Source organism: Acomys minous (assembly GCF_964271855.1).
Source record: "Acomys minous genome assembly, chromosome: 6".
Lineage (NCBI taxonomy): Eukaryota > Metazoa > Chordata > Mammalia > Rodentia > Muridae > Acomys > Acomys minous.
The window spans coordinates 107,888,880-107,907,664 of NC_140487.1; the positions used below are offsets into that span (position 1 = coordinate 107,888,880).

Sequence of the window (18,785 nt, forward strand, 5' to 3'; positions counted from 1 at the left end):
CCAAGTTTAGGCTCTACTTTAAGCTCTGCCACTGGAGCGTTTTTTTAATGGCATCTGCCGAGGGCTAGGCAGTGTGATAGGGAGAAAGGCTTACAGCTCAGTCTCCCTTGGAGTCTGTGGACTGACTAGCGAAGGAAACTGAGACCATGCAAATAGTTATTCAAAGTGACTCAATTATAGCTGTGCAAAGTACAATGAGGAAGTCCAGGCAGCTGACCTCTTCAGAAGCACATGGAAGCTTTCGCTGAGGGATGAGCTGCAGCGAGGGCTTGAAGGACCGTGAGTTATTGGCTAGACAAGGAAGGAAGCTGGCGAGAAGGTCAGTGTGTGCAAGGACCTTAAATGAGGAAGCGGCTGGCACTGAGAGGAGGTTGCTATGGCTGGCTCCTAACGAGAGCGAGGGTGGTGGTACCACAGGAGACTGTGGAGTTAAGCAGAAGAGACATAAGGACCTCACTCTTCTGCCACAAATTTTGATCAGCCAATAAAAGGTTAATAATACAGTACGTCCCCGTGTACTGTGGGAAAAGAAAGGTTAGGAGTTAAAAGATTATTACAAGCCGGGCGTGGTGGCGCACGCCTTTAATCCCAGCACTCGGGAGGCAGAGGCAGGCGGATCGCTGTGAGTTCGAGGCCAGCCTGGTCTACAAAGAGAGTCCAGGACAGCCACGGCTAACCCAGAGAGACCCTGTCTCAAAAAAAAAAAAAAAAAAAAAAAAAAGATTATTACACTGCCCGGCCTTGTCTCGGGGAAAAAACAAAAAACAAAACAAAACAAAAACAAGGTGGGGATGGGGTGAGGTGGCAGCTCACGCCTTTAATCCCAGCACTCACTCGGGAAGCAGAGGCAGGCAGATCGCTGTGAGTTCAAGGCCAGCCTGTTCTACAAAGAGAGTCCAGGACCGCCAAGGCTACACAGAGAAACTCCGTCTCAGAAAAACCAATAAAATAAAATTAAAATAAAATTTGCCAGATGTGGTAGCACATCACCAAATCCTTAAATCTGTGAGTTTAAGGCCAGCTTGAACTACAGAGCGAGTTCTAGGACAGCCAGGGATATGTAGACACAACAAACACAACAAAATAAACTCTTAAAAAATATATCAGTTGGGGGTAGAAAAATGGCTTTTAGCTGTGCGTGGTGGCACAGGCCTTTAACCCCAGCACTCGAGAGCAGAGGCAGGTGGATTTCTGTGAGTTCTAGGCCAGCCTGGTCTACAAAGTGAGTCCAGGACAGCCAAGGCTACACAGAGAAACTCTGTCTCAAAAAGAAAGATGGCTTTTAAGGGCTGGAGAGATGGCTCAGCGGTTAAGAGCACTGGTTGCTCCTCAGAGGTTCAATTCCCAGCAACCATATGGTGGTTCATAACCATCTGTACTGGGATCTGATGCCCTCTTCTGGCATGCAGACACACAAGCAGACAGAGCACTCATAGATATAAAAAAAAATATTTTTCTTTATTTTTTCTTTGTTTTTGGTTTTTTTGGAGACAGGGTTTCTCTGTGTAGTCCTGGCTGACCTGGACTCACTTTGTAGACCAGGCTGGCCTCGAACTCACAGCGATCCACTTGCCTCTGCCTGCCGAGTGAGTGCTGGGATTAAAGGCATGTGCCACCACGCCCGGTTTATACATATATATATTCTTTAAAGAGCACTCACTTCTCTTGCAGAGGCCTATGTCTGATTTCTAGCACCACACAGTGACCCACAACCATCTGTCACTCTAAATCCAGGGGATCCAGCGTACATGTGTGGTGTGTGGTATGTCTACCCACATGCAAGCAAAACACTCGTACACATAAACTTTTTGTTTGTTTTTTGAGAAAGGATCTACGTAGACCGGGCTGGCTTCAAATTCACAAGAGACTCATCTGCTTCTGCTGCCTCCAGAGCGCTGGGATTAAAAGCAAGCACCACCATATTTGCTAAAATAAACATGTTAAAGTAATTTATTAGTTAGTTTGGTTTGTGTTTTGAAACAGGGTCTCACTAAATTGTCCTGGCTGTCCTGGCTGTCCTGGGGGCTCACTGTGTAGACCAGGCTGGCCTCACACTCAGAGATCTGCTTGCCTCTGCCCCTGGAATGCTGGGATTAAGGCACGTGACACCATGCTTAGCTACCAGATTCATCCAGTAGCCTAGACTGACCTTGAATTTGTGATCCTCCTGCCTCAGGCTCCCACGCAGCTGGAATTACAGGCCTGTGCACTATAACTTTGGCAATTTCTGCTTGCCTTTTTTCTTTTTTCTTTTTCTTTTCTTTTCTTTTCTTTTTTTTTTTTTTTTTTTTTTTTTGATTTTTTGAGACAGGGTTTCTCTGTGTAGCCTTGACTGTCCTGGACTCACTTTGTAGTCCAGGCTGGCCTCGAACTCACAGTGATCCACCTGCCTCTGCCTCCCGAGTGCTGGGATTAAAGGCGTGCGCCACCACGCCCGGCTTCTTTTTTGGTTTTTTGAGATAGGGTCTCTCTGTGTAGCCCTGGCTGTCTTGGACTCCCTTTGTAGATCAGGCTGGCCTTGAATTCAGAGATCCGCCTGCCTCTGCCTCCCGAGGGCTGGGATTAAAGGCATGCGCAACCACACCTGGCTGGATATTTTTTTTTCTTTTTAAAATATAAGCTGGGTGAGGAATAGATGCATGTGGGAGGCAGAGGCAAGCAGATCTCTGTGAATTGAAGGTTAGCCAAGTTCCAGGATAGCCAGAGCTACATAGAGAGACCCTTTCTCAAAACAAAACCAACCAACAAACAAAAAAGCAGAGCAGAGTGACTGCACATGGGAAAGGAGAACCAGGGGTGGAGGAAGTTGCCATTTTCCCCCCATCTCTGATAAGGTGACATGTGACACGTGAGACGGCTGACCTAAGAGATTGCAGAAGCAAAACAATCCACTGTCAAAATAAAGAGACATGGGTTGGTCCCAGGGAGCCAGGACAGCCTGTGAAGAGGCCAGGCCCCCAGGAAGACAATGTCTCGAGGGCTCTGTGAGGAGATACTGCTGTGCCTCCAACTGTCTTTGAGTTTCAGGTCCACCTTTGACCCGAGTGCTGGATTTACAGGCATGCACCCCAGCTGACGTTAGGTTGGGATTTCTGGCAATGAATGGGTCTTGTTGGGGATTGCAGGTGTGGCGCACCATAGCCAGCAAACCTTCACCAGTGTCTGTCTGTACATCGACGCGCACTGTTCCTCCTTGTTCTCACACTAATGACAGACCCGTGTATGCCAGGCTCTAAGCTGTGGCTATCAGAAACTGGAGATGTGTGAGAACCCAGGGGCAGCTTACCAGGCAAAAGAGAAATTTCAGGTAACTGTGGAGAAGTAGGAATTCCACACAGCAGAAGTGATTTATTCCCGTTTATTCCCGAAATTGAGCTTTTTTTTTTTTTCTTTTTTTCTTTTCTGAGCTGTGTCTTTTTTTTTTTTTTTTTTTTTGGTTTTTCGAGTCAGGGTCTCTTTGTAGCCTTGGCTGTCCTGGACTCACTTTGTAGACCAGACTGGCCTCGTCTGAGCTGTGTCTTAACACTGGCCATGATCCTGGAATGAAGCAGGTGTAAAGGACAGGCTTTAGGTGTGTGTGTGTGTGTGTGTGTGTGTGTGTGTGTGTGTGTGTGTGTGTGTTATAGCCACACTTGTAAATGGAGGTGCACAGGCTTTAGGGGTGTGTGTATGTGTGTGTGTGTGTGTGTGTGTGTGTGTGTGTTATAGCCACACTTGTAAATGGAGGTGCACAGGCTTTAGGGGTGTGTGTATGTGTGTGTGTGTGTGTGTGTGTGTGTGTGTGTTATAGCCACACTTGTAAATGCAGGTGCACAGGCTTTAGGGGTGTATGTGTGTGTGTGTGTGTGTGTTATAGCCACACTTGTAAATGCAGGTGCACAGGCTTTAGGGGTGTGTGTATGTGTGTGTGTGTGTGTGTTATAGCCACACTTGTTTTTTTTTTTTTTTTTTTTTTGGTTTTTCGAGACAGGGTCTCTCTGTAGCCTTGGCTGTCCTGGACTCACTTTGTCGACCAGGCTGGCCTCGAACTCACAGTGATCCGCCCGCCTCTGCCTCCCGAGTGCTGGGATTAAAGGCATGCGCCACCACGCCCGGCTTATAGCCACACTTGTAAATGCAGGTGCAGGTGTATGTGCAGGTGTGCATAGCACATGTACACATGGAAGCCTGAGCAAGATGTCAGGTGTCCTGCTGTATTACTCGCCCCCTTATTTCCTTTAGACAAGCCCTTTCACAGATCCTGGAACCAGACTCACACCCTGCAAGCCCTACCAACACTGCCATTTCTGCCCACACGGCAGTGGGCTATATGTTTACAGGAGCTCACATCAAGCTATTGGCATGGATGCTGGGATCCAGACTGAAGTCGTCAAGCTTGCACAGAGGGTACTCTAAACCGGTGAGCTAGCTCCCCACCCAGGGGTGCTCTTAGAATCTGTGTGTTCTGGAAAACTTACTTTGTGTACATAACACACAACAACACAAAACATGTCTCAAAACTAGGTCTAGTGGTGAGATATATTCTCTCTCTCTCTCTCTCTCTCTCTCTCTCTCTCTCTCTCTCAGTAAAAGTAAAGAGGCCTGGAGCCAGTAAGATGGGTCTTGTCAGCTAGATACGGTGGTGCACACCTGTGATCCCAGCGCTCAGGGAGGCAGAGGCTACAAGTGAGTCCAAGACAGAGGCAAGGCTACAGAGAAATCCTGTCTTGAAAAAAATCAAAACAATGGCTCTTGTCATTCATAATGACCAGAGTTTAGTTCTTAGAAACTACATTGTGGATGGAGAGAATAGACTTCCATAAGTTGTCCTCTGATGCTGCGTGTGTGCTGTAGTCCTACACACACACACACACACACACACACAGAGAGAGAGAGAGAGAGAGAGAGAGAGAGACTTAAAAAGTAAAGAGAGACCAGGGTGTGATGGCACACACCTTTGATCCCAGCACTTGGGAGGCAGAGGCAGGCGGATCTCTGTGAGTTCGAGGCCAGCCTGGTCTACAAAGTGAGTGTAGGACAGCCAAGGCTACACAGAGAAACCATGTCTTGAAAAACCAAAAAAGGGGCTGGAGAGATGGCTCAGTGGTTGAGCGTTGCCGGCTCTTCCAAATAACCTGGGTTCAATTCCCAGCACCCACATGGCAGCTCACAACTGTCTGTAACTCCAAGATCTGACACTCGCACAACAACGGACAGAAATTAAAATTAAATAAAATATTTAAAAAAATAAAATAAATCTTTAAAAAAAGAAAAAAAAAAAGAGAGGTAAGAGATCTGGGATTATAACTCAGTAGTAAAGGATTTATCCTATCATAATCCAAGCCCTAGGTTCAATCCCCAATACTGCTCAGTAAAATAATGCTGCTGCTGATCATGATGATGTGCCTAGTCCAGTGACCCGTCCTAAGACTGGCTTTTTTAGCCATTGACGCTGATAGTGTGTGAATGTATACTTACATGTTGGAGTCCTGACACTGTCTTGAGTTTGGAAAAAAGATTGTTTCAAAATATCAAACATGGGCTGGAAAGATGGCTCAGTGGTTAAGAACACTCACTGCTGTTCCAGAGGTCCTAAGTCCAATTCTCAGCAACCACATGGTGGCTCATAACCATCTATAATGTGATCTGATACCCTCTTCTGGCCTGCTGGGGTACAAGCAGGCAGAACACTGTATACATAATAAATCTTTTATCTTATTTATTTTATTTATTTTATTTATTTTTTGGTTTTTTGAGACAAGGTTTCTCTGTGTAGCCTTGCCTGTCCTGGACTAACTTTGTAGACCAGGCTGTCCTTGAACTCACAGCGATCCGCCTGCCTCTGCCTCCCGAGTGCTGGGATTAAAGGCGTGCGCCGCCGCCGCCGCCGCCGCCGCCGCCGCCGCCGCCGCCGCCGCCGCCGCCGCCGCCGCCACCACCACCACCCGGCTATAATAAATCTTTAAATAAAAAAAATCAAACATGCAGGCTGGAGAGACGGCTCAGTGGTTAGGAGCATTGGCTTCTCTTTCAGAGGTCCCAGGTTCTGTTCCCAGCCCTCACATCTGTTTGTAACTGAAGATCCAGGGGATTGGATCCCTTTTTTTTTTTTTTTGACATCAAAAACATGCAGACAAAACATTCATACACAAAATTAAATCTTTTTTGTTCTTTTAACTGCCCCCCCCCCAAACACAGGGTTTCTCTGTGTAGCCCTTGCTGCCCTGGAACTCACTCTGTAGACCAGACTGGCCTCGAATTCACAGAGATACATCTGCCTGTTTCCCAAGTGCTGGGATTAGTATGCCACCACCACCTTGTGACTTTTTTGTTTTTTAATATTTATTTATTTTTATGTATATGAGTGCTCTATCTGCATGTGTACCCTGAATGCCACAAGAGGCTTCAGATCATATTGCAGATGCTTGTGAGCCACTATATGGGTGCTGGGAATTGAACTCAGGACCTCTGGAAGAGCAGACAGTGCTCTTAACCACTGAGCCATCTCTCCAGCCCCCTATTCTTTTGTGTATGTGTGTGTGTTTTTAAAAAGTTTTTTCAAGACAGGGTTTCTCTGTTTTACCTTGGCAGTTCTAGACTTACTTTGTAGACCAGGCTGGCCTCCAACTCACATCAATCAGCCTTCCTCTTCCTCCCACGTGCTGGGATTAAAGGCGTGCGCCACGGTGCCAAGACTTCAGTCTTATTTTCAGAATTAACCTTTGTGTGTGTGTGGATTCCTTCTCCACCTCCTAGAGAGTCCTCCATTATGGATCGGTTCTGACTCGGTGACTTCATGTTTCTCAACAGACTTTTGCTATTTATAGTGTCACTTAGAGATGGCTTGGTGGTTAGAAATATCTGCTCACCAGGGCGCAGTGGCCCACACCTTTGATCCCAGCACTCAGGAGGCAGAGGCAGGAGGATTGCTGTGAGTTTAAGGCCAACCTAATCCAGAAAGTGAGTCCAGGATAGCCAGGGCGACATAGAGAACCCCTGTCTTGAAAAGCCCCACGCAAAAGAAAAAAAAAAGAAAAAAGAAAAAAAGGGAATATTAATTTCCAAGATATTTTCATTTATACTGGTTCCCCCTCCCAATATGGCAGGTGAGGGAATTACACACAAAGTGGCTTTGAATCTTGAATGTCTGTTGCCCATTAAGTGTAACTTTTTTATTTTGGGGTATGGGAGTCTAAATTTTTGTTTTGTGAGACAGGGTCTTGAAGCCATCCTCCTGCATCTGCCCTCTAGGGCTGAGATTACAGGTAAGCATGCAACACCACTGTTTAGAAGGTTAGAAACTGAAAAATAACAGGAGCCAAGTGTGGTGGGATGCACCTTTAATCCCAGCACGTGGGAGGTGGAGGCAGGTGGACCTCTGAGTGCAAAGCCAGGCTACTCTACATTGCCAAATTCTAGGACAGCCAGGGCTACCGGAGCCAGAAGATCAGAGCTTCAGCGTCCACCAGGGAAACCACAGCCATTGTCCCATTAGACACTCTCCCACTAACCAGAGGCCTGGCTCTTCCAGCAGAGGCAGCAAGCAGGGCAGGAGAATTTTACTCTTATATACATAAGCTCAAATATGAAAATAAACTTGGCAGGGCGTGGTGGGGCACACGCCTTTAATCCCAGCACTCGGGAGGCAGAGGCAGGCAGATCACTGTGAGTTTGAGGCCAGCCTGGTCTACAAAGCGAGTCCAGGACAGCCAAGGCTACACAGAGAGATCCTGTCCTGGTGAGGCAGGGAAAGTAAGCTTGAGCACACCCTAGAGACCTTCTGAGTGTTTTGGTTTTTTTTTCGAGGTAGGGTTTCTCTGTGTAGCTTTGGCTGTCCTAGACTCTCTTTTGTAGACTAGGCTGGCCTTGAACTCACAGCGATCCGCCTACCTCTGCCTCCGGAGTGCTGGGATTAAAGGTGTGCGCCACCCTGCCCGGCCTGGGTGCCTGATCCTTTGTTTTTAGCTCCAGGCTGAGAGTCCACAGCTACACTCACCCCAGCACTATGATCTGATGTAGTATCCCACTAGGGGTGGCTTCACTACTGTGACTTTGCCAGCCTGCCGGAACCTGGGAACTAAAATCTCAGAATGCTTCTCAGTGCTGAAGAAAAAACAGGACTACAAAAGAACCCAATGGGACTGCAGAGATGGCTCAGCAGTTAAGAGCAACACCTGCTCTTCCAGAGGTCCTGAGTACAATTCCTAGCAACCACATAGCGGCTCACAACCATCTATAACGAGATCCGGTGCCCTCTTCTGGCCTGCAGGTGTACATGCAGGAAGAATACTGTAAACATAATAATAAATAAATAAATCTTTGGGGGGGGGGGGAAGAGAAACCAATGGCATTAAAGTCTGGTTACCTGCAGGAGACATCTGGGTAGGCCTCCTTGAGAACATGGATTGTCCAGAGCATGCATATATATCAAACAAAAAGAATAAAAAGGGGCTGGAGAGATGGCTCAGCGGTTAAGAGCACTAGCTGCTCTTGCAGAGGTTCCTGAGTTCAATTCCCAGCATCCACATGGTGGCTCAGAACCATCTATAATGGGATCTGATGCCCTCTTCTGTCTTACAGACATACAGAAAGACAGAGCACTCATATAAAACAACAACATCAACAGAGAACAAGGATTGTATGCAAGGTCAGTATCTAGCACAAAACCTGTATCTTCATAGCACTTACTGGGACCTCGGTGGCGCAATTGGTTAGTGTGCAGTACTTATACATAGGTGGTGCTTACAAATGTTTATTTAATGAATGGCTAGAGAAAAGACAGCTACCATCAAGTCAGCCTGAGGAGTAATTGCATTGCAACTGCCTAGCCACAGATCAGTAACTTGCATGTGTGTCATCACCCCATCTAAAATAACCTAGACCAGGGCTGTGAGAGATCTCTTCCCCACAAACACCACAGCAGCTAGCAATGACAGCAACTGGAAGACTAGGAAAACAGCAAAGTTCATGTGATCCACCTGCCGAAATGTTTAAAGTGAACAGGCTCTGTCTCGAGGAGGAGGTCTGGCTTTGGAAGCATGATGCTCGCAGGACCTTTAATGCTACAACTGATGTGATGAACGAAAACCAAATGACCCGAGCGGGCCTGCATCTATTCTCTGGGGCTCCCCGTGTCCTGAATTGGTCCTCCCATCTTTGGGAAAGAGAAACGATTTAAAGAGAACAACAGGGATGAGATGCGGCCTTCTAGGTTCAAGTAACTTTTAGGGCTGGCAAGATGGCTCAGTGGATGAGGTTGCTTGCCACAAAGCCTGGCAACCTGAGTTCAATTCCCAGGACCCACATGGTGGAAGGAGAGAACTGACTCCTGCAGGTTGTTCCCTGATCTCCACATACACACCACAGCAAGCACACACACACACACACACACACACACACACACACACACACACACACAGAGACAGAGACAGAGACAGAGAGAGAGACAGAGACAGCAAGACAGAAATAAGTGCAATAGAAATTTCTATATATTAACCACAAAAACCAACCAACCAAAGAAACAAACAAACAAACAAACAAATAAAAAAAAAAAACTAAGGAAGCAGGCCATAGTGGCACATGCCTGTAATCTCAGCACTGGAGAGGCAGAGGCTGGTGGATCTCTGTGAGTTTGAGGCCAGCCTGGTCTATGAAGCAAGTCCAGGACAGCCAAGGCTACATAGGGAAACCCTGTGTGTGTGTGGGGTGTAACTAAGGAACCCAGAAATAAATTCTACTTCCTTCACTAAAAATGTATAAGGGACCAAAAGCTTGTTCTAAACAGATTATTATTATTGTTTGCACAGTACTCTGCTTGCCTATGTGCCTGCTTGAGGGCACCAGATCTCATTATGGATGGTTATGAGCCACCATGTGGTTGCTGGGAATTGAACCCAGTACCTTTGGGAGAACAGCCAGTGCTTTTAACCTCTGAGCTATCTCTCTAGCCCAGTTTTTTTTTTTTGAGACACTATTTCATGTATGATGGGTTATTCTTGAACTTGCTATATAGCTGAGAATGACCTTGAATTCCTAAGTCTCCTGTATCTACTTCCCAAGTGTTAGGATCAAAGGTCTGTGCCCCATGGCCAGTCTGTCTTATGCTGGAGACTGAACCCAGGGTTTTATGCACACTAGGTAAGCACTTTACCAACCGAGCTTGGTCCCCAGCCCAGTTAAAGATTCTGAAAAGGAAAGCCCAGCTTAAAGCTGAAACAATCTGAAGAGGGCTCAGAAATCCCACTCCTGAGGTCTTCCGAGTGCCCACTGAGGGCTTTTCTGGCTATATACAGCCATCTGAGATGGAGGGCACAGCAGTTACTCACTTTACAGCGTTTCTAGAGCCTGCAGGTAGGAAGATGGGTTTAGGAAGGCACCCCTCTCTAATTTTTTTTTTAAAAAAGAAGCTAAAGTCAAAATTTTACTTTTAACAACAACAATAATAAATCCTCCAACTCCTAAGCTGTATGCTTTTCTGACCTATTATTTAAGTCACCTGGAGAGTGTCTATATTCTCCCTAGTACAGTATATTAAAAAAATCAGGAAGTGTTCACTCTTCCCAGACACTGAGGAGGGTCAGGGAGACAGGCTCACGGCACAGAAAGGGAGCCAGTTCTAATTGTACGGAGGAAGCCCCCACCCCGGGACATTCCTGACATTCCTGTTATGTTTCTTTCTTTCTTTTTCTTTTTTGGGTTTTTCAGGACAGTTTCTCTGAGTAGCTTTAGCTGTCCTGGACCCGCTTTGTATAGATTTCTTATGATGCCACAGACAATGGTTCTTTCCCAGGGTGTCCAGCTCACTCAGGACACATGCATCCACGCCTTAGGAGAGGCAAGGGGTGTTACCAGTCGTCCCTGCCAAGCCTAAGCTGCCCTGTGAGTTCGGTGTCTCACAGGAATGAAGGCAGGCACCTGTCACTGCTCTCTCACACAGCCAAACCCTGCAGAGTGTGGGACCAGGACACAGAGGGATGAAGAGAAGGGAAGCACCAAGTGAGTGATTGCTTTTGGTTCCAAAGCCAACACACACACACACACACACACACACACACACACACACACACACACACACACACGCAACTTGCATGCATGGCAGCTGGTCTTCATGAGGAACTCTGCCATTCCCGGGAGTCAAGACACAGAAATGATGACCTGGGGAGCCCCACGCCCATGACAGCCACAGTCCAAAAACTACAACAGTTTATACAACATCACAGTCTGCAAAGGAGTGGACTAACGATCCTTGGTGAGGAGGGCGAGGGCTTTGACTAGGCCGGGGGCAAGGTGAGCTATCCCAAGAGCACAGCTGTGACCATCCCTTGAATGTTCTGTGCCATTCTGCATATCACTGGCCTCTTCCCAAAATGGTACCCAACCCTTGGAGAGTTTGAGGGGCATCAGATGCACCTCCGAAAGACCATTCCTTGCCCCCTCCTTGTCAAAGAACTTCCCCCTTTTAGCTGCTGATGGCAAGTTACTTTCCGCTCTATGCAGAGTCAACTTCCTCTTGTCTCTGTGTTTCACACCAGCCTCTGAGGCCACATCCAGGGTACAGAGGCAAGTGCGCGTCTGCATCCACAGGAGAGCTGTCGTCTTCTGGTGTCAGATCTGTGTTCCGGAGTTTGCTCAACGCATCTTTACAGGAGTGAAACCATACATGTGTACCGGACAGACTATTCTGGAAAGGGGTCCTGGTTATTTTGACACCTCTCCTAATGGCAATACCTTCCTTGGGAAAGATGGTTTGGACACCGGGTAACCTGTTCCTAACTTCTGGAAAGGTAGCATGTTCTGTCCACTTGTCAATGACAGGGTAGGAGGAACCCAAAATTTTCAGTTACAACGAGATTTTGTAGCTTGTTTTTTTTTTTTTTTAAAAAAGGGGGTTCTATGTGGAAATGAGTGGGACAATGATAAAAATAAACATAATTAAAATTCCAAACCAAAACACAGCTCTTGGCCCCATCCCCAGTCAGTCCTCCAAGACCACGATCTCCACATTGTGGACCTGGTGCTGGTGGTCTTCCATGTCAGCAACCACTTTCTCCTCAGTCCTCAGCTCTGTCTCCAAGATGACTGCTTTGCCCTCAGTGTCTTCAGCCTCAGGGTCTGGGGCTGGGTCAATTTCAATGATGGTCTGCCCGTCCTCCGAGGTGCTTTCAACAGCCTGGAGTGCTGAAGTCAGGCCAGACTCCATGGCCACTAGCTCCACAGGGCTCACCATGGTGGCCATATTGCCCAGGGTACTCCCATCCTGCATAGAGGTGGAGCTTAGCAGTGCCAAGCTGGATGAAGGGTGGATGGTCACTGTGTCTGGTGAGCTGTTCTTGGCAGAGGAAACCACTGTGGCATAGCGGAAGAGCTGAGGGCCAGAAGGCAGCGTGTGTACAGTCACAGGACTAGAGCCCTGGCTGAGGGTAGCCACTGGAATATTGCCCATAGAGAGAGACTGGCCCACGGGGGTGATGGTGATCGGAGAGATGAGGGTAAACTGAGGCTGCTGGACAGGAGAAGGGCTCAGGACAGTGGTGGAGGCTGGCCGCTGGAGCCGGGGTCTTTTTGGAGGCTTTGGGGTGTTCACAGGCATTAGTACCACATTTTGAACTGTCTGAGATTTCAGTCTGGGATCTTGGGCTTGCTTTTTTTGCTCTTCCAACTGCCGTTCCAAGTCTATGAAAAAAGAAAAAACAAAACCAAAAACATCCAAACAGACAGACTTTGTGGAAAGAAATGTCATCTTGGGAACATTAGCTTGCAGTCAGGAGGCACAGGGTCCTGTCATAGTTTTGCACTACGTAGCCTCAGACAAGTCACCCCGTTGTTTCCCAAATGACTTGTGGGGATGATTTTTTTTTTTAAATCCTTCAGTAATTGCTCTTAATCATGTGATTATGGGCAGGGTTAACAGTTCGAGTTTTTTCAAACTGTCATCTTGCTCTACTCAACCACACATGCTCCTCTGCAAATTTCACCTTGTGCCCAAACACAAATCTAGGAAGCCTCCCATGGACTATGTGACTTACACTCAGGGCCACGAGCACCCTGAGGACACGCTTGAGCGTGGAGCTACATCTCCAAGCATGCACACATGTAGACATAGATTTTTTTCATTTTTAAAAATTTATTTATTTTTGGCTTTTTCGCAATGACGTTTCTCTGTGTAGTGTTGGCTGTCCTGGGCTTGCTCTGTAGACCAGGCTGGCCTTGAACTCACAGAGATTCACCTGCCTCTGCCTCCCTGAGTGCTGGCATTACAGATGTGTGCCACCATGCTTGGCTGATATATATATTTCTAGGATTCAGTTTTTAACAGCCTGTGCGCTCGAGTGTGTGTGTGTGTGTGTGTGTGTGTGTGTGTGTGTAGGTGCCTGTGAAGGCCAGAGAGGGCATGAGACACTCTGGAACTAGAGCTGCAGGTGGCTGTGTGCCACCTGACGCAGGTGCTGGGAACAGAAGCAGGGTTCTTTTGAAGAGGAGGAAGCATGCTCTTAACTGCTGAGCTAGCTTTCTAGCAAACATATATTTATCTTAAATTGTACATATTTATGAGGCACAGCATGACATAGGCATGTGCGAATCCATATGTATGTGGAGGCCTGTGCAGGCAAGAGGAAAAACTCAAGTGTCACCCATAAGAAAGACAAGGTCTCTCATTGGCCTGCAACTCAATAATTAGGCTAGACTCAAACAGCCATTTGAGAATACTTAAAACAGCTGGGTACTGGTGGGCACATCTTTAACGCCAGCACTCAAGAAACAGAGGTAGACAAGGCTGGCCTCAAACTCACGGAGATCCGCCTGCCTCTGCTTCTCTGAGTGATGGGATTACAGGCATGCGCCACCACACCCAGCTTTAGACTTTATTTTCATTAAAGAAAGAGCTCACTAAATTGCCAGGCAGGCCTGGACGCTGCTGTACAGACCAAGCAGGCTTTAAACTTAGGCTTTTCCTCCTCAGTCTTCGGAGTAGCTGGGATGACCTGGGCGTGCACCAGCAAACCAATGCTAGAGTGATTTCCTTTCCTTTTGATTCCTAACTGCCTCTGATATTACCCAAAGGCTAGTTACTCACATCTCTACTCAGTCTGCACTGGGAACCTGCCTCATCTCCTCCAAAAACTATGCTCATCCTCTCTCCCTCTCCCTACCTCTTGTGCAGCAGTTGGGCTCAAACGCAGGGCACTGCACAAGCAAAGCACATGCCCTATCTACAACGGAGGCATATCCCAGCCCCGAAATCTTCACAGTCCTACCCAGGGCTTATAAAAAGTTTTTTTGTTCTTCCAGCATACCTACAAACCTGAGCATTTTCTTGTCCTTATCTGTTTCTGTGTCTGCTTTTCCTTAAGTTCCTTAAGACTCTGAAGAGACAGAGACTGCTTTATTCCATAGTGTATTTCTTTTTTTTTTTTAATTTTTATTTAAGTAATTTATTCAGATTACATTTAATTTGTCGTATTATATTTCTAAACCTTGTTTGGAAATGAACAAAGTAGCTGGAAGGGTTAACTTACTGCAGCGTCCATAGTTTCCAACTGCTTCATTTGCATAGTTTTGTGAGTGTGGTGCAGGCACATGTTAGTGTGGGAATATAGTCATGTGTGTAGCTGGCCAATGAGCTCAGGCATCTGCCTGGCTCCTCTTTCTCAGTGCCGGGACTAGAGGTGCATGCCCTGCGCCTGGACTTTCCATGCGGGTATTCAGAATCTGAACATGAAGTCCTCATGTGCATAGGGCCAATAATTTGCAGCTCAGCGATCTCCCCAGTCATAGTTATGATTATGACAAAGAATGGAAAATGTACAAAATCCACAGCTAGCAAAAATAGCCATACAGTAATGTGAAAAAAAGAAAGCTGATTTGTCACCTTTGCCACCAACATCCTAGCTTATTAGAATGACCTAGCGGCACACTGACCCTTCGAAAAGCTCCCAAGAATAAGCAGGTCCCTGCACAGGAGTGAGCTCCGCGTACCTGCCAGGGCGTAGAGGAACTGCTCCTCCCCGCGCTCCATCTGCTTCCGTCTGTTGTCCAGAACTCTCTTGACTGTGTCCATGAGGCCAAACGTGTGCGCCACATTGTTTAGAACAGCAGCATCTATTTGAAACAGAGCACAGACCTGTAGAGTCAGAGCAGAAACATCCTACCAGCTATGGGAGCCAGAGGCTGGATGGTCAGGAGGAACTAGCCTAGGCTACAGAGTGAATTCTAGGCCATCCCGAGCTATAGTAGACTCTGATTCAACCACAACTCCATCTCCCACAACAAGGAAAAGAACCAAGAAATTACGAGACTCTCTTAAATACATTTCAGTAACTGTTGTGGTTTGGACAGAGGCCCTCATTGCCCAGGCTGACCCCAAAATGGCCATGGAGAGCCTTGAGCGCCCACCTCCAGCTCTTTAATTCTGCGATGACAGGTGCTCAGCACCACGCCTGGCTATTTATTTTTATTTTTAAATTTTATTTATTTATTTTTCCAGACAGGGTTTCTCTGCATAGCCTTGGTTGTCCTGGACTCACTCTGTAGACCAGGCTGGCCTCGAACTCACAGAGAACCACCTGCCTCTGCCTTCCAAGTGCTGGGAGCCTAGCAATTTCTTTAAAGTGAGATTTATCACATGTATTCAATTTTGATTTTGTAACATATTTGCAGATCTTTCTACATAAACAATCAATCAGGGCTAGGAGTATGACACAGTGGTGGGTTCTATCCCACCAAACTCCTGAGTCTCCTGTGTGCTGGATTATAGATATACACCAGAGCTGTGCCTTTTAGTTCCCTGAGGAGGCAGGACACAGCCTGGTGAAGTATGCCCCCTCAGTGGCTTCACACAGAAAAATAAGCTCTCCCACAAGCAGTTCTCCAGCTCTGCTGGGTTTCCTGTCGTCCACATGCATGCTCTGACTGAATCAGTGATCCGAAGACTCTATAGTCACCGTTTAGTAGCCAAACGGTACAATGTGCACTTAGCTTGTTCAAAGCCCAGAAGAGATGGCTCAGTGGTTAAGAGCACATACTGCTCTTCCAGAAGACCTGAGTTAAGTTCCCACACCGAAGTCAAGCGGTGAACAACTTTCAGCTCCAGGTGGGGTCTGATGCTTCTGTCCTCCATAAGCATTCACATCCATGTGCACAGACCGACATACAGACACAGACACACATATACACGTGTAGTGAGAATTTTGGTTTCTTAAAAAACCCAGTTATGTTTTATGTCATGTAACTTTGTTTTTGTTTTAATCCCAGGTGTGGGATATGGGGCCGCTTCACAGCAGGTGACTTTGATTTGCCTTGCGCTCTCATGCAGGAGGGTAGTTTTCCCAGCTGCAGATGGTTTCTGTGAGTCTGTGACCTTTGGAATTCTGAGAACTTTTTTCAGAGGGCATAAATGCCAAAGCCTGGAGAGAGGTGAGGGGAGCTCCAAAGAGAGGCTGCTGCTCCCCCTGCTGCTGCTGCTGCTGCTGGCTGGTTGCAGTTGGTTGTGGTTTGTCAAGTAGTTGAGCACAAAGAGATGAGAAGAAGAAACGGAATCACCTGTGGCAAAGGTCCAACCTACCCAGCAAGTGGTAGTCTAAAGAGGCCTAAGCCCCCTCTCCCCTCTAACCCTCTTTCTTGCCTGTCCACTGTTGGGAGTTGGAAAGGACTGGCGTAAAGGATGGTAAATACAAGAACCCAATAAAGCAGCCACAAAGTCCACTTACACACATGTGTGCCAGATAGTTTTATGTTAACTCGACACAAACTAGAATCATTTTGAAAGGGAAAGCGACAATTTGAAAATGAGCCCCACCAGAGTGGTCTGCGGACAAGCCTGGGACGCATTTCTTCTCTGTGTAGCCCTAACTGTCCTCCTGAAGACTAGGCTGACAAACTCAGACATCTTCCTGCCTTTACCCCCAGAATGTCATGGCTCACTTTGTAGATCAGGCTGGCCTCTAACTCACATCGATTCGCCTGCCTCTGCCTCCCAAGTGCTGAGCTTAAAGCCGTGCGCGACCACACCTGGCTAGGAAGTCTTTCCTTGACTGGCAATTAGTATGGGAGAGTCTGGACTCTCTGTGGATGACGTCATTCCTGGCTGGTGGTCCTGGGTGCTGAACAAACCATGAGGAGGAATCCAGTGAGCAGCACCCCTCCCCGCGGCCTCGGCTTTGGTTCCTGCCTGACCTCCCTCAGTGATAGCATGACCCGGAAGCATGTGATAAAGTAAACCCATCCCCAACACACACCCAAGTCGTTTTTGTTATGTTGTTTTATCATATAGTAGAAGTTTAAAAAAATTTTTTTTGGTTTTTTGAAACTAGGACAGCCAAGGCTATCACACAGAGAAACCCTGTCTTGAAAAACCTAAAAAAAATGGGCTGGAGAGAGGCTCAGAGGTTAAGAGCACTGGCTGTTCTTCCAAAGGTCCTGAGTTCAATTCCCTGCAACTACATGGTGGCTCACAACCATCTATAATGAGATCTGGTACCTCTTCTGGTCTGCTGGTTCACATGCAGGCAGAACACTGTGTACTTAATAAATTAATAAATAAACCTTAAAAAAGAAAAACCTAGCCGGGCATGGGGGCGCATGCCTTTAATCCCAGCACTCGGGAGGCAGAGGCAGGTGGATTGCTGTGAGTTCGAGGCCAGCCTGGTCTACAAAGTGAATCCAGGACAGCCAAGGCTACACAGAGAAACCCTGTCTTGAAAAAAACAACAACAAATAAACAAACAAAAAAGAAAAAAACTAAAAAACAAAAACAAACACAAACAAACAAAAAGCAAAAAACAAAACAAAAAAGCCAAACAAGGTATGACTGAACCAAAGTTTAAAACCCAGTTGAATGAAATTAAATAAGGCTGGGGACATATCTCAGTGGAAGAGTGCTTGCCTAGCATGCTGTGGCCAAATTAAATTCCTAGGACCACATAAACAAATAAACAAATAAAGCAGTGTGGACCATTAAAAACAATGACTTCACTTCTACAAGCCTTACTTTTCTTTTCTTTTTTTTTTTTTTTTTTTTTGGTTTTTCAAGACAGGGTTTCTGTGTGGCTGTCCTGGACTCCCTTTGTAGACCAGGCTGGCCTCGAACTCACAGCGATCTGCCTGCCTCTGCCTCCCGAGTGCTGGGATTAAAGGCGTGCGCCACCACGTCCGGCTTAAGCCTTATTTTTCTTATCTGTAAAATTAAGATAATGATACCTTTGCCTCGGGGTTGTGAAAAGTGATGGCTATTTCTGGGCTCAGTGCACTTACCTGTGAGCTGGAATGGAGCCTGGATGAGCCGCTGCTGAACACCCCTGAGAAGCTCCTCTATTTCCTTCTGTATATTGCAAACGACCTCCTCCATCAACCCTACATCGGCTATTCCCTTCCAGAACATCAAAGTGTCCTCTGGCGCAAAGAAGAATAAGACAGAAGGTAAATAGAGACATTACCCAGATACCTCAGCACATGGCTACAAAGTTAATTCCTTTTTTTAAAGATTTATTGACTATTTATACAGTGCTCTGCCTTCATGTGTGTCTGCACACCAGGAGAGGGCATCAGATCCCATTATAGATGGTTGTGAGGCACCATGTGGTTGCTGGGAATTGAACTCAGGACCTTTGGAAAAACAGGCAGTGCTCTTAATCTCTCTAGCTCCCAAACTTAATTTCAATTCAAAAGGATTCTGTATTAAAACATACAAGACTAGCCGGGCGTGGTGGCGCATGCCTTTAATCCCAGCACTCGGGAGGCAGAGGCGGGCGGATCGCTGTGAGTTCGAGGCCAGCCTGGTCTACAAAGTGAGTCCAGGACAGCCAAGGCTA

General features: G+C 46.9%; 1 protein-coding gene across 1 annotated transcript in view; it reads right to left on the bottom strand.

Moving 5' to 3' along the window:
- Positions 1 to 8,715: 8,715 nt before the first annotated feature.
- Positions 8,716 to 18,785, bottom strand: part of GMEB1 (glucocorticoid modulatory element binding protein 1) — a 33,202-nt gene continuing 23,132 nt past the window's right edge. The window contains 3 exon segments of the mRNA XM_084787494.1: positions 8,716 to 12,651; positions 14,956 to 15,078; positions 18,229 to 18,366. Of these exon segments, the coding sequence (XP_084643620.1) occupies positions 11,954 to 12,651; positions 14,956 to 15,078; positions 18,229 to 18,366 (959 nt within the window). The 3' untranslated portion in view covers positions 8,716 to 11,953.